General features: G+C 37.6%; 2 protein-coding genes across 6 annotated transcripts in view; one reads left to right on the top strand and one right to left on the bottom strand.

Annotated features, from left to right (window-relative positions):
• Positions 1-2,250, top strand: part of LOC149280650 (wolframin-like) — a 31,636-nt gene extending 29,386 nt beyond the window's left edge. The window contains exon 7 of one of the 2 annotated variants that reach the window (XM_089500281.1): positions 203-2,250. In XM_089500281.1, the coding sequence (XP_089356407.1) occupies positions 203-499 (297 nt within the window). In that variant the 3' untranslated portion in view covers positions 500-2,250. The remainder of the gene's footprint in view (positions 1-202) is intronic. The other variant, XM_089500280.1, reaches the window with a different exon arrangement.
• A 46-nt stretch (positions 2,251-2,296) lies between these two features.
• LOC149280651 (serine/threonine-protein phosphatase 2A 55 kDa regulatory subunit B gamma isoform-like) overlaps positions 2,297-24,901 on the bottom strand; it is a 61,686-nt gene continuing 39,081 nt past the window's right edge. For 2 of the 4 annotated variants that reach the window (XM_089500283.1, XM_089500284.1), the window contains 7 exons: positions 23,375-23,540; positions 21,053-21,165; positions 17,438-17,615; positions 11,246-11,410; positions 9,271-9,440; positions 7,153-7,244; positions 2,297-5,916 (listed from right to left, as the gene is read on the bottom strand). In XM_089500283.1, the coding sequence (XP_089356409.1) occupies positions 5,625-5,916; positions 7,153-7,244; positions 9,271-9,440; positions 11,246-11,410; positions 17,438-17,615; positions 21,053-21,165; positions 23,375-23,540 (1,176 nt within the window). In that variant the 3' untranslated portion in view covers positions 2,297-5,624. The remainder of the gene's footprint in view (positions 5,917-7,152; positions 7,245-9,270; positions 9,441-11,245; positions 11,411-17,437; positions 17,616-21,052; positions 21,166-23,374; positions 23,541-24,901) is intronic. The other 2 variants (XR_016278139.1, XM_089500285.1) reach the window with 2 other exon arrangements.

The following is a 24,901-nucleotide window of genomic DNA, read 5'->3' on the forward strand; positions in this document are numbered from 1 at the left end:
CTTTAGGGCATGCCACAACAACAAGAAGTGTTGATTTACCAAGTTCCCATTGCTTCAATAGGTTGTCTCTAGATAGGGCTAGCCACTAAATTTAAGTTAATGTTTTTCAGTGGAATGAGCAAATCATTGATGAATCAAGAGAGATATTGATATAAATATAGGTATAGATATCTTAATCCAAATTATTCTTTTGATATCATAGAATCGTGGAGTTGGGAGAGACCACAAGGGCTATCCAGTCCAACTCCCCTGCCATGCAGGAACTCTCAATCAAAGCATCCCTGGCAGATGGCTATCTAGCCTCTGTTTAAAGACTTCCAAGGAAGGAAACTCCACTACACTCCGAGTGAATGCATTCCACATAGAATGTGATTGTCAGCATTCTAACAGATTAGAAGAAAGGCTAACTGATTTTCAAGTGACTGTAGTTGAGAATTTACAGAGTGGAGAAATATGGTCCTTCAGATATTGGACTGCAGCTCCAGTAAACCCCAACTAAAATTGCTAATAGAGATTATGAAAGCTGCAGTCTAAACAAAGTTTTTAGAGTAACTTCAAGGACAACTATAAATAAACATAATTGCTGAGATTCTGATTATCAGACACAACTGTGATGCTGGAGGTCCGTATCTGTAGTTACATCTGATGATGTCCTGAAAATATTTTCATCATTGCAGAACCCCAAATAAAAGGTTTCTGAGGTACTGGAAAATGTTTTTGTAACTTTACAACTTTCTCAGGTATGGCTGGAGAAGAATGCTCCGAGATACGATACCCAGAAAGCTGATTCATGCTTTCCCAGAAAGCTGATTCAGGGCAGACAGGGGCTTCAAGCTGCTATGGGGCATGGCTTTTTCATGACACACACACCCCAAATGCCCAGAAGCCACTCCAGGGCTGTGCCAGGGTCGCTTAAGGCCCCCAAAAGAGCAGATCTTTTCTGCTCTTATTTGGGGCCATGGCAGGAGCCGCCCTTAGGGCCGTGGCATGTATTCACCACAGCCCTAGGGCAATTGGGCTGAGAGTGGCTTCTGGTTGCTCCTTCCTGCCCATATGCTTTGTCTCTTAATTCTGATTACATACAATAAAACTTTCTTAAACTGCCACAACTGCTTGTTTCAAGACACACTAAGGGAGATTTGCGGGTGTCAGGTTACAGCCCAAATACACCTTGGAACCAACAAGCAGATAGACACAATAAAAATCCCGATGCCTCCTAAACCAACCAACTTTCCCGGAGTCCAAGGGAGTGTGTTTCACTGTCAAACAGTTCTTACTGTCAGGAAGTTCTTCCTAATGCTCAGCTGGAATCTCTCATAGCTTGCATCCATTCTTCCGGGTCCTAGTCTCTGGAGCAGCAGAAAACAATCTTGCTCCTTCCTCAATATGACATCCCTTCAAATATTTAAACAGCCTCTTAGCATTCTCATCTCCTCAGTTTGAGGCATGGTAAAAGTATGGATTTCCTCAAGTAGATAATGAATTCATGGTGTCATTTTATAGATCATAGCACTACCCTGAATTTTCCTAGTTTTCATAAACAATATAAACACTTTTTGTCAGCTTATATATGGTAGAAATTTTGTAGGCGGATAATTTGTCTTAAGTGAAGGGGAAGTGCTATGATCTTCTTGCGGGGCATTATTAGTAGGAATGGAAGTTAAATGTGGAGTTTTTTCTAAAACTATGTGATACCCTGTCTCTACCTAATTCAATGAGAAGATTCCATGGATGAACCCCGAAAGTGTTTATTGAAAGCCGGGTTCAGCACAGTAGCAAGCCCATCACCAGATCTGAGTCTACCAAATAAATTTCACTTTTAAGAACTCCTCGGAAGCACTTCCTCCTCCCAACAGTACCAGGGAGTACCCTTCCCATCCAATATCAAGCAGCAACATGATCTTGGTTCCCACATAACCATCTCTTGCAGCTGCTTGTCCCTCACAACTCTTCAGGCCATTCTAAAATGGCTTCAGAACAAACTGAGCAGGCCTAGTTTAAACATGGCTTGAGAAATAAGCACCATTGCATGGCAGAGAAGCCTGAGAGGCCCTCAGACTAATTGTTTTCTGCACGATATAGGACAAACACTACTCTTCTGCTTCTATACTTCACAACAGGATTTTTCAAAACATCAGTTCAAGTTTTAAGAACAATTATTGAATTCAAGCTTTAAATTACAAGTTTAAAAGATTGATGATGAAAACAGAACTTTTTTTAAAAAAGAAAGTGTTTATTTAAAAAGCCAGTATCAACATATTTATAAATATGTTCAGCAATAGTCAGCATACTTTTGGAGAACAAAAATGCAGCCACAAAGCCTTCCAAATAATCATTTACCAGGTATATCATTACCTACCACTGAAAGCCCAAAACCAAAGGGAGGAAATAAATTTATTTCTTGGATTTCTGATGAGCAATATTATTATATTTTTTTTACATTCACAAAAACAGGAGATTGGGTTATAATTGTGACACTAAAGACCCAAATATATTTCTGTCCAACTTTAATTCCTTCTTTTTCTACTGAAAGCTTTATATGAATGAGGCCCATTCCATATTCATGCAAGAATGCTTGTACAAGAATCCTGTATTTCTGGAGCTTACACTTTGCAAGGGATCTCTCTATATATACAAGTTAGATAGATCTTTGAAAGTCTGCATGTAAACCAATTCAGTACTCATGAGTTAAAGAGTAAAGGATTTGAAATAAAAGTCAATTTTGAAAGTAAAATCTTTTCATTTAATCATTGGTTACAGTCTGAGGTTACTACCAATCCACCAACATATATCTATCTTTGCAGCTATAAATGCTAGTATGCTCTCAGCATTGTTTGAACTGCTGTGACTAATGAATCAAACCAAGGTTTAAAATGTAATTTGGCTACACAATATTCTGCATTTGTAAAACTTTTGTACAAGATGGTTAAAACTGAGTTAGAATACAATATACATAAATACTGCCCATGTTGTAGGGCATACGGTAACTTGAAACATTCTTTCATCTCACTTAAAATTATTATATACATTTCATGTCTTATGTGGATTATTGAAACTGATGCACATGCATTATGCTTTGATGCACAACACTGATCATCAATTATTTATTTTATTTACTGAATTTATATTCCATCTTTCTCACAAGAATGGGATTCAATTAAAAAAAGAGTGGAGCAAATGTCATTAATTTCATGTGTTGGCAAAGCTTTCTTATTGCTCAGCTCCAAATCAAGGTACAAGAGTGCACATGTTTCTTTATGAGGAATTTTCCTATTCCCCAAAAGCTCAGTTTAGAGCAGTATAAAATGAACACTTGAGAGGTTTATGCAGTAGCACCTGGTGACTCCCATGTTAGAGGGATGAGTGACTCTACTCTAGGCTTTAGTCCAAATTTTAAAGTGTTATCCAAGGTGCTGAACCCTATCCCTGAAATAGGTCCAATTCCTTAGCACCTCCTTTAAAGTCTGGGTTAAAGAAAGGAGTAGATTCACCACCAACTGAAACAGAAGCCACATGCCAACAGTGAGCTGATCAAAATCAGTTTAACCAGACATTGCAAGGGCAAGAAATAAATGTGAGATCATTGATACAAAAATAATTTTGCAGGTTTCTTTAGCCATACATATTTTTAACCTCCATATTCCATTTCCTACTGTTCTAGGCTCATTCAAGGGTGATATGGTCCATTTTATTGTTTGAGTTCCTGTAAAGAATAAATATAGAATCTGTTTTCAAAAATGCACAATCTTCATGCGTGTTGTTTTCAAATTTCATGAAGAGGTAACTTTACTATATAGATGAGTTGTTTTACATCCCCAAAGTACTTAAATTAACCGTACTGTGGCAGTTTTGGTTACTGAAAGATGCAACATGCTAATTTCAATCAATTGTGGATATTCCAATATCTGTCCCCTCATATTTTCCTTTATGGAATAAAATTAAGCTAGTTTAGATCCATACTGTTTGATAATTAATGTGTATATTATGAACTCACATAATAATGTGAATAATAGTTACTGAGATGACACTGGCAGTAGTCTGAGTAGTTATATGCTAGGAATGGTCAGCATATTCTAGCCAGCTTTCTCAACTACAGTAGACAGAATGCAAATTGAAAGGGATCTTGTAGCACCTTTGAGACTAACTATATGAAAGAGTTGTAGCATAAGCTTTCATAGATCTTGTAGCAGCATCTGAGGAGGTAGACCAAGTCTACGAAAGCTTAGGCTACAAGTGTTTTTACAGTTAGTCTCAAATGTACTACAAGAACTCTTTACATACTAATATTTCATGATATTTCAGACTAACATGGCTATGTCTCTGAATTCTACAGTAAACAAAAATAATCTTTAGACATAATTGCCACTGCTTCCCTAAACATTTACCTTTACCTTCCCTTTTCTTGTATAATGTACAATTAGTTGCTCTGGCCCAAGCAGTGGCTTCTTGCAAGACCATTTTCCTTGTGCCTTAGGTTGGTATCTGAAATTTAAGGCATTTCTGGTGGTCTCTTTCTGTGCTTTAAGAAATGCTTACTCTTGTAAGGAGAATCAAGAAGGCAATAGTCATTTAAAGCTTGGGTGGTTTTTTGAATTTGGAGTGATAGACTTATTACAGTGGGCCCTTAGTATACACTGGGGTTTGGTTCCAGGACCACCCATGCATACCCAAATCCATGGATACATTAAATACAAGTAAAATGTTGTCTCTTATATAAAATGGCAAAGTCAAGGTTTATTTTTTGGAATTTAAATATATATTTCAATATTTTTAAGTTATGGATAGCTTAATCCATAGATACAAAGGGGCAGGTGTACATTTGTAGAGCCATATCTGTCTTTCCACAATAAATCCTCTTCCTACCCTTCTCCTAGGTATTTGAATGGGATATTTGCTAAACCAGTCTCACCTGTGTTCTGTCAGTTGGAGATCAACTTGAGACTAATTATACAAGCAGTGAAAATGAGCTTGATAAGAAGTATTCGACTAGCTATGCTAGCTACAACTGGTCCGGTCTTTTCTTCATGTTAGTATCCATGATTATTCTTCTTGCAGCACCAAGGAAAATACAGCATCTCCTTCCAGGCTGGCACTGCAACAAGAATTCCTCTAATCATGTAAGAGAACAAGCATCATAGAGTAATCCAGAACCAGCCTCTGATATGTTGGTCTCTGTCAGAACCATAAGGTGCTGCCTGCCTAGTAGACATTTTGATAAGAATGCAAACACATATTTCTGATACATGGCTGGCACTGGACATTTGCTTCCTCCACATTTCCACTGTGAGCATGAACAGTCTTTACAAAACAAGCTAACACAAAATTAGTGATGAACAGACACAGGTGAACTCTTCTTAACAGAGAATTTATTTTTGAAATATTATTGAAATATTCGCAGCTATTGTAGTGACTTAGAACATCTGGGTGGTTCCCAAAAGGAATGAGTCGTGTAGTACTTAAAAGGGCATCTCCATCTCCATCACATCTTGATTTTGCAGATATTTATTGAGAAGTAAGTCCCACTAAATTCAGTAGTATTTACTTTGAAGGGCTTAGCATCTCAGCTCAAGCAGTGATCACACCTATCACTTTTCCAAATGTTTGTGTATTAAGAGGAATCAATCCTAGTGCATTCCAGAGTTCATTTTGTCTTGAAATATATACAGATTGTTTGTGGCAGCAATAGCAATAATGTTCTCTGTTGGGTGCCATGCTGTATGCAGAATCTTCTTAGTAAAGTCCAGACTGTCAACACTGATGTCATCTTTCCTTCTCTTGCCACCAAGACATACTCGGCGAGGTTTTAGAATGGCTCGTGGTTTGCTACTTTCACGGGAGGCCTCTAAAGTAACATCACGTTTAGTATTCCGGTCAAACATTCTAAAGAAGTTGTTATATGCCCCTGTCATAATGACACTGCAAAGAAGAAAAACAGCATGAGTGTGAAATTGTCAGTTCCGTGCATTGGGAATTTTCCCTCTGTAAGTCTCACTAAAAGGTGTTCTTGCACAACTCACGTCTATTTCAATCAGGTTTCCAATATAAACAAATCTTACATTCCCAGGTGTATTCAGGAATACATATACAGAGAGCCCTTAGTATCCCCTGGGGTTTGGTTCCAGGATCCCCCATGGATACGAAAATCCATGCTCAAGTCCCATTGAATATACTGGCATAGTAAAATAGTGTCCCTATTTAAAACGGCACAATTAAGGTTTGCTTTTGGAATTTATATATTTTAAAAATATTTTCAGGCTGTGAAAGCTTGAATCCATGAACAAAGAATTTGTGGATACAGAGGGCTGACTGTAATTCAGGATTTTGCATTCTTCTTTGTTAATATTAGTGGTTGTTGATCTGTCAGTTGTATTTACATTTTGATGTCACTGGCTACATATGCTCTCGTAGTCTCTCTGTGTGTGTTTGTAACTAAAGTTAATTTATTTTTATTTATAATTTGCTCAGGGCATTATTTGTTGTTTGTGATTTTATCTGTTGTATTTTTCAGAGTATGAGACACTTCCTCTTTGTTTTTGTGTTAACCTGCCAGGAGACAGCAATTAGATTATGTTTTTAGGCTGACAAATGATTACATGGCCTTTTACACATAATATAAAATGAGAGTGCACAGTCCTGATTAGAACAATATTCCCACTATTCTGATATAACTGCAGCTGAGAAGGGATTAAACTTTCAGACATGCTCCCACAGGCACAACTATAGTCCTACATTGCTATGTAAATGACTGTGAGCAGATAGACCTTGAGAGTCAGAATTTTAGCATCTCTAACTGCTCTATAAACTGACCATATGGCTTTTGCTAAGCTCCATCTCTCAACTACGCCCTTTCATAACATAGAGATAGCATGTTCACCCACTTCACAGAATTTTGTTTTGTTTGGGCTCAGAATTATGGAGGATTCTTTCTAGATATTGACTCAAAATGTATGTTTAAATTGTCACAGTATGTTTATGATGTTTAGATTAAATATCCTAACATTGGCAACACACCAAGAATATTTTGCAAGACATCTCTTAATATTTCATAATGATATTCATGGGTAATTTATAAACTGTGTATGAGCTATTAATTTTCATCAAGTAAGCCTCTCCCATCAAAATTAACAGTAATGGTTGGACTGGATACATTACCTGTCAGAACCATTCCATGCACATTCAAACTTGTCAAAGATGCAGTCATTTTCATAAAGAGAACACAACTTGCTTCTCAAGTAGTCATGTACCTATTTGGTGAGCAAAGGACACCATTGTTACTCTAATGCTAGACTTTCCTTAACAGTGTTTCACCTTACAAGTTACCAGTGCCAGTAGTCCTTGGGGAGGGAGACTGCCTCCATTTTTACAAGTTGCCTGAAAACAAGTATCAGTAAGTATCTCTTAAGAAATATAAGAAATGCATTGCATTCAAACTGGCTTCCCATTGTCCGAAAATAGCATGCCATCGCCCGAATTTGTGTGTGGCAGTCTATCATGCAATAACGTGAAACCACATGATTGTGTTTGGACTGACTTCCCATTGCCCCAATTTGTGTGTAGTGGGTTATCACACAATAACGTTAAACCCCATGATTGCGTTCAGATTGCCATTGGATTATACTTCTAATTCTCCTTGTGTGATAAACTCTATTGTTCGCCTTGAAAAGTTCCATCATTCAGTTTCCTGCTTCATTCCTTTTTCCTAGGTCATTTTTTCCTACAATCTTTGACTGTACTCCTTTTCCTGATTTTGCATTTCAGTTGCCTATGATTAACAAGAAGTCCTGTTTTGATGTGTAGTTGATTTTCTCCTGGACTCCATTACAGAATCTTTCCATTTCTTCTGCCCCTCAAGTTGGAGCATAAACTTGGATTGTGGTTATACTGATGAGTTTTCTCTGAAGTCTTATTGGCATGATTCAATCAGACTTTGCAATATGTCTTTAGATTGCTTTGGCTACATCTTTCCTCACTGTGAATGCTACCCCATTTCTTCTTGTCTTTCCAAAACACTGTGCAATTAGCTGACTCAAAATGTCCTATTCCTGTCCATTTTAACTCATTCACACCACGTATTACAACATTTATATGTTCCATTTCTTGTTTTACTATGTCTAGCTTCCTGATTCATGCTTTTAACATCCCATGATCCTATATGTGTTATGCAGTTTCAGACTTTCCTTCCATTTTTGAGGGTATCTACATCTGAATGCCAGTTTGGCTTGAGTCCAGTTGCATTGTTAACCGCAAAGCTGCTTGGATTTGTCCTCTGCTCTGTCCCAATAGTTTGGTATGCCCATCTTGGCACTACCACTAGTTTCATGTTGGATTGTCTCATCACAGGTTTCTGTATTAAAAGATCTTCAAATGGGGTTTTACCAAGCCCGCTTATGCACCATATCTTTATTATTCTTATTAAAAATTCATTAAAGTTCATCTTTTTTTAAAACATAATCATTTGCTTTTTGCATTTTTTTGATTTTCTCTAAAGAGAAATCTCCTTAAGGGGAGTTTTAAAGAAGAATAGGAAAATTTCAGATTCTCTGGACAAGAACAGTATTACTCATAAATGCTTAAATCTCATCATTGTATTTTAAATTGACTTTAAACCTTTGCAGAGTTGACTGTAAAACTTTGTAGAGCTTCTTGTCCTTTAAGAGCAGGCTTCTCCCACAGTGAGCATGATGTTTCTTACTATGTTTCCTCACCCCTCCATTCATGATTGATTGCCCTCGCTTGGCCATTTGGTCTCTAGGGGGAGTGTTTTGGATCTTCATATTCATTATATATTATATAAACATTATAGCTCAGGCAAAATCACAATTTCCCCTAACATTCAGCATAATCTACTTACATGTTTTCCCCCTTAGGATAAAAATGGGGTTCAGAGAAATGTACAACATTTGTTAGTTCCAGGAGATAAACAGAATGAAATTGGTTTTTAAAAATATGGTTGAAAAAGATTATTGTCATAATGCATTACAAAAGCTTTGTAGAATGTTCCACTAAGGCTACATTCATTCCCATTGGCTGGGAAGGGCAAGACTCTCTTCTCTCCCAGAGGGGAAATCTTGGACTTCTAAAAAGAAACTGAGGAACCAGGAAAGCTAAAGAGGCTGTCCTGGTTGAGCCATAACTATTGGCAGGTATAGCATAGGACTTTATAATTCATTACTAGCACATTGAATACATATGAATATACCTGTTTAAAAAAGCAATTGGCAAAACTGTATTTAAGTACTTGTAAACAAATTAAAAATAAACCACAAATACCTGGTATATTTCTATAGGCTTTGTTTCCATGTTCAGATCCCAAACTTTGACAGTGAGATAATCTCTTGCTAACATATATCGTCCACTGTGGCTGAATTTGACATCTGACACAGAAGAAATAATTTCAGAGAAAAATGAGCGGCTACTGGGATCTTCGGGTTCTTCAAAAACTGGTAGAGCCAAAAAGATTGAGAAAGAAAGGACAGAAATTTATTATTATTATTATTATTATTATTATTATTATTATTATGAAATACTTAATACTAGGTCTACACAATTACTCTTTGTATCTTCCTTATTTTACTGTGATACTTTCAAATTAATTAAAAGCATTAGATTCTTTTATTGGCCCTCTCTTTTTTTCTCTACGCATGCCATCTGTGGAAGGCCACATCAAACCCTATTTTAATACTAATACTACTTAGCATGATGGCAATCTGCTCTGCTTCTGAACCCCAGAATGTTCTCCTCCTCCCATCCCACATTCCCAGTTGCCCCTTTGATATTTCTGATGAGTGCTGTGTGGTTGTCTTAAACTCATTATGTCCAAGATTTAATTTCGTATCTTTTCGCCCAGACATTCTCCTTCTCTTGTTCTTGTATAATTTTCTAATTAATTGCACTAGCTATGAAACAACAAACTTCTGGATCCTTGCTCTCCCATGCTGCAAGCTTTCCTTCATTCAAGAGTCCCCTGTTCCTTCCATCCAGAAGCTTCCATCCAGAAGCTGGCCTGTTGCTAAACCACAGTTCTGCAAATCCATATTAAGACATTCTTGCCTTGTACGATTGAAAATTGTCACTTCAGTGCTCCATGATGCTGCAATGCCTTTTCTTCTTATACATGCCCTAGCTCTTTGAACTACCCTGCCTCTTTTACTGATCTATTAAAACAAAGCTGACTGGGCCAGCCCAGAACTTGTTGGAGAGGGAGTATGTGCATAAGCTATCAATTCTGATTAAGGAGGAAAAACGCCAGTGGCTGAATAAACAAATTAAGGCTTTATTGCTATTCCTACTTACTTTACTTTGGACAAAGTAGTCAACTGATTTCTTCATAGAATCATAGAGTTGCAAGTGACTACAAGGGCCATCCAGTCCAAGCCCCTGCCACACAAGAATACACAATCAAAGCACTTTCAACAGATGGCCATCCAGCCTCTGTTTCAAAACCTTTCCTAATTCCATTTAATTTCTCATACATCCTGAACCTTTCTGTAAGTTGTCTATATAAGAACCACTTACAATATAGTCCTTCTTCATTTATTCTTCCCGAATCTTTATTCTATGTTTTCCCTTCAACTACGTCATTCTATAGCTTTCACTATGGCTATGATTTTCTTTGCAATCCCAGACACTACCATGTGGAAAGAACAACACAAACAAAAAACAAAAAACCATAGCAGGATCAATTCTTCCCCACCCCCTGCATGAATGCCGTATATATTTTACTATAAGTCAGCCTCATATATAAGTCAAGGGCAGGTTTGGAGACCAAAATTATGGTATGAGGGTAAAGTGAGGGTATAAGGGGCCTGTAACAAAAGATGTAAAGGATGAAGCTATGCCAAAGAATGTTCAAAATTCCACTAGTCATAATTGTTTGTACTAACTCTAAGAATAGATGGATGAGAGAAGAGAGGAAGGTCAGGGTTTCCAGGATAGAGTATTCGCTTACCTTTCCCCAGAGGATGGTTCCTTTTCTTAATACGAGTTCAAGTACAATACAATATTGACCCATAAATGTTGACTCAGGTTTTTTTTGGGTGAGTCAACTTTTTCAATAAAATTCAATAAAATGAGTATGTACAGAAAATCCCCTCTGCCTTTGTTAATAGTGTAGGATCCCTGCCACCTTGTTTTCCCTGTCAGTGTCCTAACATTCCAATATACACAAAACCATACAAAATCAATAAACAAATCTGCAATATTCAGGAGCTAAAATGTTAAATGAAAATGTCACTCAATAACTTACGTTTGAAATGTTTGTCACAGAGAGCAGATGCCCTCATGTCACAAAGTCTCAAAGATCCTTTGCTACTGCTATAGACAAAGAGATTGCAGTGGTGAGGATGGAATTCAGATGCAGTAATAACTTCTGTCAAATCCTCCATGTTAGCTGGTTTTATATCTACAATGTCTGAACAGCAAGATTTATTAAGGAATATACTGCTGTTTGAGGGGGGGAGTGTTTGCTTTTTTACCATTTTTATTCTTTACTTGTTTAGTTCTGTACATTTCAAATTTGAAAAAGGATACTGAATAACACAAAGCAGAAGGGACTGTTGAGGTTCTGTGTGCCCTTCACGTAAAGCAGACCTTGAATTATTATTTGGGATACAAGTAAAAACCAACAAGAATAGATGGAGGAATCTCTTTGAGCAGCATAAAGGAGCTATTCCCACCACTATAATTTTCCCTACAAGTCTCTATTCATAAACTGTACTGTGGACAATAATAATTTCATTTCCCAGGCTCTAGATGCCAGGCCCATACTTATTTACAGAGAGCCTCCAAGCTTTAATACAAAGATAGGAAAAATCCAGATGCCAACTCAGTCCTCACATCCACTCTTGACACCATTAAAGGTTCCTCTAGTGTTGCAGACAATTAGATTTTTATAGTTTTTTGTGGGTTTTTCGGGCTATGTGGCCATGTTCTAGCAGAGTTTCTTCCTGACGTTTCGCCAGCATCGGTGGCTGGCATCTTCAGAGAATGCTTTGCCTGGAAAAATTGGGTGTATATATACTGTGTGAGCCTGGGAATGCAGGAGTGATTTGCATGGGTATTGTTTTGTGTTGATGGCTGGCCTCAGGCTGGGAGGCTAATGCAAAGGAGGATTAATGTCTGCTAATTGGTGATCAGTTATCTGCTGGGAAAGCCCCTGACTACCGTTCAGAGTCAGCAACATTTACAAATCTCATGGTTAGGAAGGATAGCAACGGTAAAAATGTCTGTACTTCCCAAAATGATTTTTTTGTTTCAAAATATTCCCATTATCACGAAGGATGAGATATTTGAGGGGTGGAATAAAGACATATCTAAGTTCATTTGGCAAAACAAAAAACCTAGAATAAAATTAAAAATCCTACAGGATAGAACTGAAAAAGATGGTTTAGGCCTTCCTAATTTAAAATGGTATTTCTATGCATGTGTTTTGGATTGGATGATGGATTGGTTTAAACTTGAAAATAGCAGAAATTTAACAGCGGAAAGTTTTGGATTGAAATTTGGATTCCATGCTTATCTATTCTATGATAAGAGTAAAGTAGATAGAGAGTTTAATAATCATTTCATTCGTAAAACCTTGTTGTGTATTTGGTTGAAGTATAAAGTAAAATGGTGCCCAAAAATTCCTCTTTGGGCACCTCAAGGAGAAGCCTTTTTGAGGAGAAAAGTTTATTGCGAAAATAAATGGATCCAATATAATGACATAATCAAGCTAGAACATGAAGAGCAAAAATTAAAAACACAAGAAGAAATATCTAGGGAGGGCTTCTCGTGTAATTGGTTTGCATACAGACAATTGGTTGAAAGGTTTAAAATGGATAAAAAGTTAATTGGCATAGCAACAAGTATTCCGGAATTAGAGAAGATGGTTAAGGAAGAATCAAAAATAAAAATGATATCTAAATTTTATAATCTGGTTTTGAAATGGGAAATAGAAAAGGAGGTAGTTAAAGATTTTATGATTCGATGGGCAAAGGATTTGAACCAAAATATTATGATGGAACTATGGGAAAAGACATGGCGAAGGAGGATTAAATATACAAACAATGCAGAAATTAAGGAAAATTGTTATAAGTCAATGTATAGATGGTATTTGACACACCATAAATTAGCTAAAATGTATAAAGGTATTAAAGGAATTTGTTGGAAATGTACTACAGAATTAGGAACATATAAGCATATATGGTGGACATGTGAAAAGGCGAAAAAAATTTGGAAAATGATTCATGGGGAAATGAAAAAAATATTTAATTTTAATATTCACGTGGAACCTAAGATGTATCTTTTGAATATAGTAGAAGAACAGGACTTGGAGAGTCAGCATGGTAAATTGATATTTTTGGCAATTACAGCGGCCAGGATTGTATACGCAAGACATTGGAAATCAGAAGAAATTCTGTCCTTAGAAGAATGGAAACTAAAACTCTATGATATCTATGAAATGGATAAATTATCGTTTCTCTCGAAAAATAAGACATTAGTAAATTTTTACAAAGAATGGAAGGTTTGGACGACATATGCTGAAATGGAAGGGAAAGAAACTAGATATATAGCGATGCTGGAGTAATAGCAGGATATAAATGGTCAAATATAAAGGTCAGTTGGGTAGGTTTAGGAAAATAAAAGGAAACTATATAATGTAAAGATAGATGAAAGATAAAAATTTTGAAAGCAATATCTGTTTTATGTTTTCTGCTAGAATTAATCCTGAAGAATAGAATATAGGTATTAAGGTAGAAGGATATGATAAATATGTTAAATACAGTAAACCAGATAAGGCTTAACAGTTGGGTATGTTTGAAATAAGATTAATATTCTGAGGATATGATGTTTAACGTTACTAAGAGTTAGTAATTAGTCAACAGAGATTTTATTTGCGAATTATTGAGCAGAGGAGGAAGTTATGTTACTTGTAGTTTGTATTATGTATATACTTTGAATTTTACGTTTGTACGTTATATGTTTTTTAATGGATAAAAAAAAACAAGTAGAAGAAATTCAGTCAAGTTTCCCTGGGAAATTACTGGACTTATGGGCTTCCAAGGCAGCTATCTACCTTGAATCACATATTAGATCAGTTGAATATAAGGCTTGGATTAATGCCCCAAAATGGTGGTTATGAGTACATTTTCTGTCACTGCCTGGAAGCTGCTTCTTTCTAATGCTTTCAGACTGTTTTTACCAGTCAGTGAATGATGATGAGGAAGAGGATTTCCAGGTTGGATTTTTCTGCTGAAACTCTAGGCAGCTATGGGTTACAGAAAGCACTATGTTATATGTGCAAAGATGAGTTGACCTAGACTTGAAACAAATGAGATCTATGGCTAGAGACCCTTGCTCTTGATTACAGTGTGCCTGCGCCATATGCTGGCTTGCCGTACATGGATTTGAGTTTATGCATATGGCAACCTGTGGAGGACAACTGGCGTGGGTGCCACCGGCGCACAGAAATGCACCACCATAGCAAATAAAGGGATTTAACCTTACACAGTTTTTCCCATACTTGGGAAGGTCCACGTATAGGAAGGGGCCACTGTACTTTACAATAACCCCTCATAATATGGGATATTTACAGTTTCATATCTCTATTTATGTCCTATCTCTATACACAGAAGAGCATTTACTTTTGCCTGTTTCAATGTCTTACCATCAGCATTATTAGAAGGTGGATTTAATAAGAGTCCCATCTAATGAATGAAAATGTCTGCATGGAGGTACTGAAGTCTACGAAATCTCATGTTGCCAACTTTTTTCAGTTAGTCTCAAAAGTGCTAAAAGATCTCTCTACATACTGATTCCACAGACTAACAAATTTATCACATGGAAGGCAAAGTACCCAAATCCCATGGATAAACAGGGTTTAAATTCCATGAATATTTCATAAAAGCAGGATTGTTTTCAAATGATGCCACACGACATCACCATTATCCCAGACTTAACCCATGAATAAAGTGACCAAAACGTGCTGTTTTTTACTTTCGGGATTTTCCCAAAAATAAGAAGCAGCCAAAAGCAGCCAAATCATGCACTTTAATTTATGGCTTAAGTCTGGGATAATGGTGACGTTGCGCAACCTCGTCTGAAAACAAGCCCGCTTTCCAGAGTTAATCTCGGTTTATCCATGGGATTTGGGCACTTCCCTCCTGTGTGATAAACTCCTAAAATAGCTATATGTTTGAATTCTGTATAACTGTGGAAGAGAACTGTTAATCTCTCCTCTGTTAACAGCTTTTTCTGGAATACACCTCCCTTCATTTCTGAAATAAGTGACCATGGAAAAGTGTCCACATTTTTTAAAAAAAACTCAGTGCAGATTAGGAGTAAGAAAAGTAAAGAAATCACTGTTTTATCAATCACTGAAATTGTATAAGTGAACAAATGTTTTGCTGTTGGTTCCTTTTTAACATCTTGGTCTCTAACTGCAAAAAAACATTGCATTACCTTTTTTTCAATACAGAGTGACAAGTAGATTGATACAGGATGTCAACCTAGCTATAGTAGGGACAACTATATTTCAAATGGTATACAACGCCATCTGCAACAGGTACCTCTTTCTTTTCTGTTTTTATCTCTATCTTCTTTCTTTTTCTTAATAAGTGAAGATGATGGGAAACATGATGTAGGCTAGAACCCCAGAAGCTGAGGTGTTGGCAGTGTTAATTCTTCTTGTTTCATTAAAAGATAAAAAAAAAACCTTCCTATAAACAGGTCATCAATTTACCTTGCATTCTGTAGTTATTTCTAAGAAATAACATATGATATTCTGATTGCATAAAGAATATAGATTGTATGTGGTATGAAGGTAAAAAGTCAGTGTCTTGTTAGGTAAAACTTCTAGCTAGCCTTGAAAGAGAAGTGGAACAATAAAGTAATTTCCATTGCCTTTGGTTAGGGTCAACTGCCATTGGACTCTCTCACTCTCAATGCTATCAGATACTGGAATCTGGAACCTTCTGGAATCTGCCTGTCTCTTCTTCTGTTTCTGGGAAATGCTTTGAGGGGGAAATGTAAGCAGCACACCAACATTCCATTTTATTCATTTAAAAGTAATATTTTGTATTGTTCAGGAAATAGGCTTATAATTAATAACTATTTATTAATTATTCCACTTGAGGTAATGAATTCTTCTTCTTGTTGACGTGCTAATTTTATACAAGCACAGTGTTTCTGTACATATTTATGTTTATATGGACCACATACTGAAATATGCAATCCAGGAAAAGTTTCAAAACATTGCAGTTCTAGTTTTATATACACATGATTGTTCCTTCAGGCAAAATCCTCACCACCATTAACCTCGATTGTAAGCCTATAACAGTTTATGCTTGTATTGATACAGCTTTATTTCTTAACATTTATTCAGCTGAAAGTCTTGAGGCACCATATCATCACAGGTCAGAACCAACTTGAAGATAAATAACAATATCAAACACATGCTGGAATGGGATGAGAGTATAAAGGGGACTGGGAACAGAAAAAAGACCAGCAAGGTCTCGTTTTATCAGTGGTCATTTAACAGTCATTAAGAAGTGGCAGAGACATTTGAAGTTTCTCAACTGTGGATATGAATTATCTTCATGGAGCTGAGTAGACAGGCCAGAATGGCAGAGGCTCAGCCTGTGCTATTCTGGCCCCAGTGCTCATCCAAGTCAGTTCTCTGGGACCTGCTACCAACACGCACTCCTTACCGTGCTGCACCATTGCTTATATTCAGAAGCCTTCCATTGCTGTGTCTGACACAGAAACAGGGAGCCTTGCTGCACCCATCTGGCCAGGTGCCCCATTGCCATGTCAGTCATGGTGATGGGGGGCTTCTGAGTATGAGTGGTGGCACAGCAAGGTAAGGAACATGGGGAGCTGTCTAAACAGCAGTGGTTTACCATGGAAACCAGCAGTCAAATTACCCTGACTTTTTACCCCAGGATCAGACCGGACCCACCGGATTTGCATCTGGTCTTGCAGGATCAGGCCCAATCCTGCCCCCAGGGTGTTAGTCTGCATTGACTGAATTGGACTACTCGAGGTTGGGGGTAATACAGGCCTTTTGGCCTGTGCGGACAACCCCCATGAAAAGACATCGTAGCATAGCATATGAAAGAGAGGTTGGGAGTGTCTCCAAAGAAATAAACTGCAAAGCTGCTCAAAGTTAATGTTAAAAAAATTAAATGATCTTTAGATGCAGGTATCCATAAATATTTCAAACAGCACAGACAAAATCTGGAATAAATATTTACATGAGCAGTTTCCTAAACCTGAAAATACCACTTCTCTTATCTGAAGGTGATTTCACAGCCTAACAAAGAAAACGATACCTTAGTTGTTATAAATATCCACCTACCCAGAAACTAAGAATGGTGAAACAACTCGGGAAATATAAGTGTACTAGAACAATGAAAATATAATAGCTGACCATACAAGCAACCATGGCAAAGGATACTAAAACTTCGATCTGTAATTGCTAAATGCCAGAGGTTAATCCTCAAATCATCTGCTGACATATATGTTTCACAGTCACTGTTGACAGAAATTGAGTTGACATGATAGGTGTGGCCATTAGCAAAAATTCGTCTGGGGCTGACTTCTACCATCAAGTCCATGGGCTTCAGTACAGGTACCTATATAAATGAATAATAAGTAAATTTCTTATCATTATTTCAAACTGAGTTTTTCAAAATATAGATCTGTATATCAAGAGTACCTCTTATATGTTTTCAAACGTACTGCTATCTGATACCATACCAACAGAAATATCTAACCTAGCTCCAAAATGCTCAAAACATGGACTTTCTGAATACATCTGTCAATGGTATTTTTCACAATACTTTTTCCCCCACTGGAAGCAGCAGTCCTATGTAAAATTCTTCTCCATATGACACCTCATCACCATATTGGTCTCTCCACAGCTGTTCTTGGCTGCTGGTGGTAAGGGCCAAGGGAGATGGGGAGCTCAGCATGAGGCACCATTTCCAGCATCCACTCTTTTGTCACCCTCCACAATATGTCCTCAGTTAAGTCCTAGGGAGTGGGCAGTTCCATATGTAACTTTTCTTGTGCAGTCACTATGAACTATCTGCTGAAATTTCAAATGATGCCTTTAACACATGCTCTGATGAACCCAGTTTTTAACTTGACTTGTGCCATATTTTTCCTTAACAAGGAAGATCCCATTTGGGGTGTGTGGGCAGGGGATCATATGATGTTGCTGGTATGTTTCAGTGGTGCCACACTAACCTGCTGCTTGGAGGTATTGCTGGAACAAAATGAGTCCCTAGCAGGGAGGGGGGCAGAGAGGTTGTGCCATTACACCTACCCTTGTACGCTTAGCAGTGGTTGCCATAGCAACTGCAGCTTTTAAAAAAATCCTCCATACCCTAAGCACTCAAATCACCAGTTTAACTTTGCCATTTGCTTTGCAGCTTGCTTTGTATTTTCCTTTCTATAAAAAGGAATGTATGCTGTGCCAAGGCTTCTGGTTTAACCCCATTTCTCCTGCTAATACAGATAACACCCTGCTTCTTGAACTTTATCCAGCTTGCAATGCAGAACAAGAGGGGAGCTGGGCTGTTGCAAGCCTCTCCTGTCTGCTAAAAGGATAGGGGCTGCCCTGCTGTTTCTTGGATTCAGGAAAGTACTACTGCTGAAGGAAATTAGAAGAGAAGGGGGAATCCAAAGTGGTCAAAATCATGTTATCAGTGGCTGGTGGTATATTAGTGTTCTCATATTTAAATTCTCTATTTAGATGACCTATTCAAAGATATGAAGTCATTGGTAATCATGGTCTTCCACTCGCACTTTTTCCTTCGTGAAATAAAAAACCCACAATCATTTAAATTTATTCAGACTGCAGTTACTTCTTGTTGTGTGTGTGGGGGGGTATGTTTTACTATCTTATGATCACTTGGTCCTTTCATCCTCCTCCCATACTTTCTGGCTTCATTTGCAAAACCCCATCTTCCCTTATTCCTCTTGCCACATTTTCTAGCTGTCTTGGCTGCAGAAGATATATGTATCCACAGCTATCCCAGCCATTCTGGGGGAAAACAGCAGCAGTACCTCCTGCTTCTTCCCACCCTTGCTCCATCCCTTGACCTCCCTCTGCTTTAGTTCACAGACAGCTTTACTTCCCTTTACAGACATTGCCTAACTTAGCATGGTGTTTCTTTTCCTCTTGGGGCTATGGAACGGGTGAGAATGGGATGGGACAAAGTGGGAAAATTTTAAAAGATGCAAAGTATCTGTGGAAAGGGGATATAGGAGTAAGACACAATGGGGGCATTCACACTAATTTTTTTATCCCTAGGAGATGTAGATCACTGCACTGATGCATATTGGGTTAGTTGTTTCTTCCAGCTTGCAAGGGAGTTGACCAGGCAGGCCCAGCTCCACCAGGCTAGCCTGGAAGAAGAGACTCCTCCTTCCATAACTGTCATCCTCTGGCCTATGAGGGAGTGACCAGGCAGGCCCAGCTCCATCAGGGCTAGCCTGGAAGAAGAGACTCCTCCCTCCATAACTGTCATCTTCTGGCCTATGAGGGAGTTGACCAGGCAGGCTCAGCTCCATTGGGGCTAGCCTGAAGAAGAAGAGCCCTCCCTCCAGTCCATCTGCCTTGGTCCAGGCCTCAGAGGGAGAGAAGAATGCTGGACCTGATCCCCTCCCCCCCCTCACCATTCCCTTCTTTTGTGTCGTGTCTTTTTAGACTGTAAACCTGAGGGCAGGGAACCGTCTATTATCCCCTCTGTTGTAAGCCGCCCGGATTCCCAGTGATTCGGCGGCATATAAATAAATCCTATTATTATTATTATTATTATTATTATTATTATTATTTCCATTTTGTTTTGGGTTTGCAAATCTCTTTGAGTCATTGTAACCCCTTTGTTATTTACATATGCTATCGTTTTGGGATAAAATGGAGCCGCCTCCATTCTCTTGAACAATACAGAACAATCCGAATCGATTTGGAAGCTTATTCCCACTGCCAAAGATGTGGATCAAAGCAGATCTTTCAGGAAAACCTGGGGGGTAACAGTATCAAATATCCCGGGTTAGGGGGTTATTTGGCCAGCCTCTCTCCCCCGCCCCCCACCAAAGGGCATTGAGTGCATTTGGGATGTATATAAACAACAAGGATTCAACCTTGATTCATCCCGGATTATTTTTGTAGTGTGAATGCCTTTGCCTTTCTCTGAGGCTGAGAGTGTGACTTGGCCAAGGTCACCCAGTAGGTTTCCATGGCTGAATGGAGATTTGAACCCTGGTCTCCAGAGTTCTAGTCCACCATGCAAACCATTATACCACACTGGCTTTCTTTTGTTAATTAGAAAAAAGATATTCCTTCATGCAATAAAATTACATATGAACTTACAAAATTGTAAATGAACTTAGAACATATTAAAGAAGTGTTTTAGTATGGTGTAGCGGAGTATGGTGTCCTGAACTTGGATCACAAAGACCTGGATTCAAATCAGATTCAGACATAAAGTGTACTGGGTGACCATCAATTCTTCATTCTCTCTCAGTGTAACTTAGTAATACAAAGGCTATTGTAAGGCGATAATGGAATTAAATCCACAGAGAAAACTGCAATAAATATGCATCTATGGCCCGAAACAGACTGGCCAAAAGGTCTGCCTTCGGGCAACATTGGGGGGTGTGGCGTTTACACAATGCATGCCCTGAACACAGCCAGAAGGTGTGCCGTGTCTGCCCCAACCCAGAAGAGCCAGGGCAAAAAGGAGCGAACAAAAAACACTATTTTTAGCAGCCAATTCAGGACCATCACAGCTGCCCAGATTGGGGCTGGGTGCATGAGGTCGTCACAGTCCCACAACAATTAGGTCAGGATAAGCCTCTAGCCACTCCTTTTGCTCCATCTGTTTGAGGCCTACCATAAGTCTGTTTAAAGTGCTTCCCCATTTTGAAACCACACTATAATATATAGTAATGGAAGTACTCGTACCTAATGGAGAACAAAGCTTAATTGATAGTACACATTCTATATCAACAGAACCAAAAACAATGTGATTTTAATTGGGAAAACTCTCCAACCACTAACCTGAAGTGAGGTCACAGTAGAAAGATCTTTAAGCTTTCCTTCTTCATCCTTTAAATTGTATCCCTCAGGTTTCTTATCCCGTTCAGTAACCTTCCACAATTTAATAGTTTTATCTTAAACAAAAGAAACAAGCACTGTTATAAAAAAGGACACTTAACTTTACTAATTGTTTTTAATATAACTATTATGGAAGAGCCAGAAATTGGAATTAACTAGTTAAGTTATTAATTTGTTATGGTTGGAATGGAATGGGGGGATCCCTTTCTTGGACCTCCTTAGGCCTGTATGAAAAGAAAGTGTTTTGAGTTGGTGGGGAGAGACAGGACTCTCTTCAATAAGTTCTTCACTATTGTATTGTAGACTGGGTTCTATTGTACATTACTGTATAAAATTCAGTCTTGTATAATGTTATTTGGGGTATGCTGCAGTGAATCCTTTTGTAATAATTTTGCTTATGTGACGCTATACACATAGTTGATTAAGTGAAATGTTTCCCTCACCACTGAATTTCCTTCTTTCATGACTTCCGCTCTCTCTTCCTACTCCTATTCTGCATTTTATTATACAGTTTTTAATAGATATAGATATAGATATAGATATAGATATAGGTAGATAGATAGATAGATAGATAGATAGATAGATAGATAGATAGATGATAGATAGATAGATAGATTCATTATCATTAAAATCACCATACAGATTATTGTATTTCGAATGTACTGTTATATCAACAACAAACATTTCCTACCTTCAAGTAGTTTGAGCTAATTAAATCATAGTGGCTTTCCAATCTGCTTATAATCATGAATCTCTTCTTATATACAATTCTTCTGTCATATTCCTCAACTTAATTTTATTTTCTATAATATCAAAGTAATTTTAATACAGATGATATCTTAAATATTTAAGTAATCAAAAATTCTTAATATTCCTAATTTCTAAGGTTTTTTAGAGTCAAACAAAAATATGCTCTATTAAATATCTTATTGCTATATTCTTGAATATCTCATCACATTATTCTTCTGTAAAGCAATAAATAAATTAGCCAAACAAAATCTTAATAAAATATAACTATATATGTATCCATCCAGACACCCCATTGTATATTCCTCATCCCATCTGTGATTTAAATACAGTCGGCCCTCCATATTCACAGAGGTTAGGGGAACAAGACCCCCATGAATGTGGAAAAACCACCCACTCACGTGGCAGCCATCTCCCAAGCCTTTCCAGGATGAGAGGGGTTTAGGGTTTTACATTTGCGAATAACCAAAAACGCGAATGTCAAACCCACAAATGTGGAGCGCCGACTGTATTTTATTAGAAGTTCCCATTCTTTACTGAAGCAGGTGATCTCCTGCTGTCACCATGTATATAATCAGTCTTTCATACTTCTTCCCAAAATTTTTCTTCTATCATACTTAGCAAATATAATTCTGGACATAATCAAAGTTTAATTTTTAATATTTCTAACATTAAGTTACTAATTTGAACCCAGAACATCTTAACTTTTTCACAGGACACCAAATATGGTACTGTAGAATGTCGCAGGGTTACTTGTGCACTTCTTGCAATTGTTGTTTGCGGTTTTAAAAATCTTTGCTTTTTTTGCTGGTGTAAAGGTGCCACCTGTGAAACATTTTGTGCCAATTTTCCTTTAAATTTTGTGCCACTTATCAGGATTAACATGGCTGTCTCTTTAAAAACCAGTTCAACTAAAGCAGCCATGCCAGCATCTTCTGCTGAGAGGGAACATTTCTTCCTGACTCACACACTTTTAAAATAAAATATATCCAAAGTAACTTGGTAAACACCTTGGTTGGTTTGATTATTTGCATGCATATTCCTAGTTATATTTAGGGGAGAAGAGTCTGTCTATTGAATCAAAGAAAAAAGCGAAGGAATATTACTTAATCTAGAGAAATTTCATGCCAGTTTTTTCTTAAAAGGGACACAGGAAAATGCTTTGTTCCAAGCTGAAGATGTCTGAAGATCTTTCAGGCAAGTAAGCATTTGACTTCCCTTCCTTGCAACTGCAAGATAGTGAAGCCAGTAGTTGGGCACTGCTGAGCATTTTGGAATAGCAGAAAGAGCATCAGGAAAGTTGTGCTGAACACCTATAACACAACTCTTAGGCTGCAGAACAAAGTACAGTTAGTACGAACCATTCTTTCATGATATATATTGTATATAAGTGTGAACAGGAAGATTCATATAATTCTCACTATTTTTACACAGTAAAACTTGAAATAAAAAAAAATGAAGACTACCTGCCACTGGCAGGCAACTTTAATGAATCTTGTAGTAGTCTTGTAGTCTTACCATTTGTCGACAGGAGAGAATGGCCTGCATTCTGCTGAGGCAGCCACTTTATCTTGTTTATTTTTTCCTCTATTTCCAAACTCTTTAAATAGTCAAACTCTGGTTCATGGCTCTGGAAGGTGCTGTAAACATTGTATTCGCCCTGGCCATATGGATCATTTTTACTCTGTGAAGACCAACAGAACAAATAAAAGATGAAGTGCTGGTGTCAGCTTTTATCTCTGTCTTTCAAAGGAACATGGAAAAAGCAGTGGCTACAGTTTGTTCAAGAGGAATTATGGCAGTAGGTCACGTCTGATTCAGAAGGGAATCTGCTGCTTGATGATTACCTATAATGTATAATATAGTGAATAATATATATCCCAACTGAAAGGGAGACCTTACTTTCTGCTGCTTTCCCCAGCACCAAACTGTGCATTCAGCCCCACCCCCCAAACTTTCTCCTTGCCAGGATCCAACGTCACTTTGGCTGCCTACTATATACTGCCACAATTGTAGGATTTGGTTTCAATGGTACTTTTTAAACTATAGTTTAACTTCAACACAATGGAATAACAATATTAAAAAAATAAAGAGGCTAATGAGGAAGGGGCACAACAGTTTATATATGATACAATGACTGTTCTGTAAGCAACAACTCCGATTCGAAAATTCAACTGCTAAGAAGAAGGAATATGTTTCTTACCTATAGAAATACTTGAACACAGTAAGTAAATTTTGAGAAGAAATTAAATGGCAAATTTAGGAAAGAAAACACAAAATTATAAATCAAATAATGCAAGCTGATGAACCCTTGCTGATATTGTTGATTTTTGAAGGTACAAATAAATTAGATGTGATGATCAGGCTGGAGTGCTTATTATCAGCTTCAGCTGTCATGGCAGTTGCATCACTTTCTACAATTGGAGGGCCTAAAGATGGTAGTTTATGCAACGAAAACCTCAAAGTTGGACTTCTGAAATGTGCTGTACATTGGGCTACCTCTGAACCATGTTTGGACATTTCAATTAGTTCAAAACATGGCAACCAGATTGATTATGGAATATCTAGGAGTGATAATGCTACATCATTATAAAAATTACTGTATTAACTGACAATTAGTTTCCAGGCAAAGTACAAAGTGTTGCCTATTACCTTTAAAGCCCTTTATGACTTGAGTCCAGGTTACCAGCAGCAATCCCTTCTCCCATATAATCCAATCTGTACACTCAGGTCCTCAGGGAGACAACTACTTCAGTCAGCCAAAACTAGACTTATTGTAACCCAGAGTACATTTTCTTCAGCCACCCCCAGACTGTAGAATGGTTTGCTGGAAATCAGCATTAAAGGCTTATCCAGATTATTTTTAAATTATTATTTTAAAGCATTTATTGATGGATTTCAGTATGTATTGGTTCTATATGCTCTTTTAAGTGTTGTTATGTAATGTGTTATTTATTACTGTTCCCTCTCCTTACAGACTGGGGAGGGCATGAAATAGATAGATAGATAGATAGATAGATAGATAGATAGATAGACAGATGATTA

Source organism: Sceloporus occidentalis, unplaced genomic scaffold (genome assembly GCF_023333645.1).
Source record: "Sceloporus occidentalis isolate IW3139 unplaced genomic scaffold, rSceOcc1.0.p SCAF_150, whole genome shotgun sequence".
Taxonomy (NCBI): Eukaryota; Metazoa; Chordata; class Lepidosauria; order Squamata; family Phrynosomatidae; genus Sceloporus; species Sceloporus occidentalis.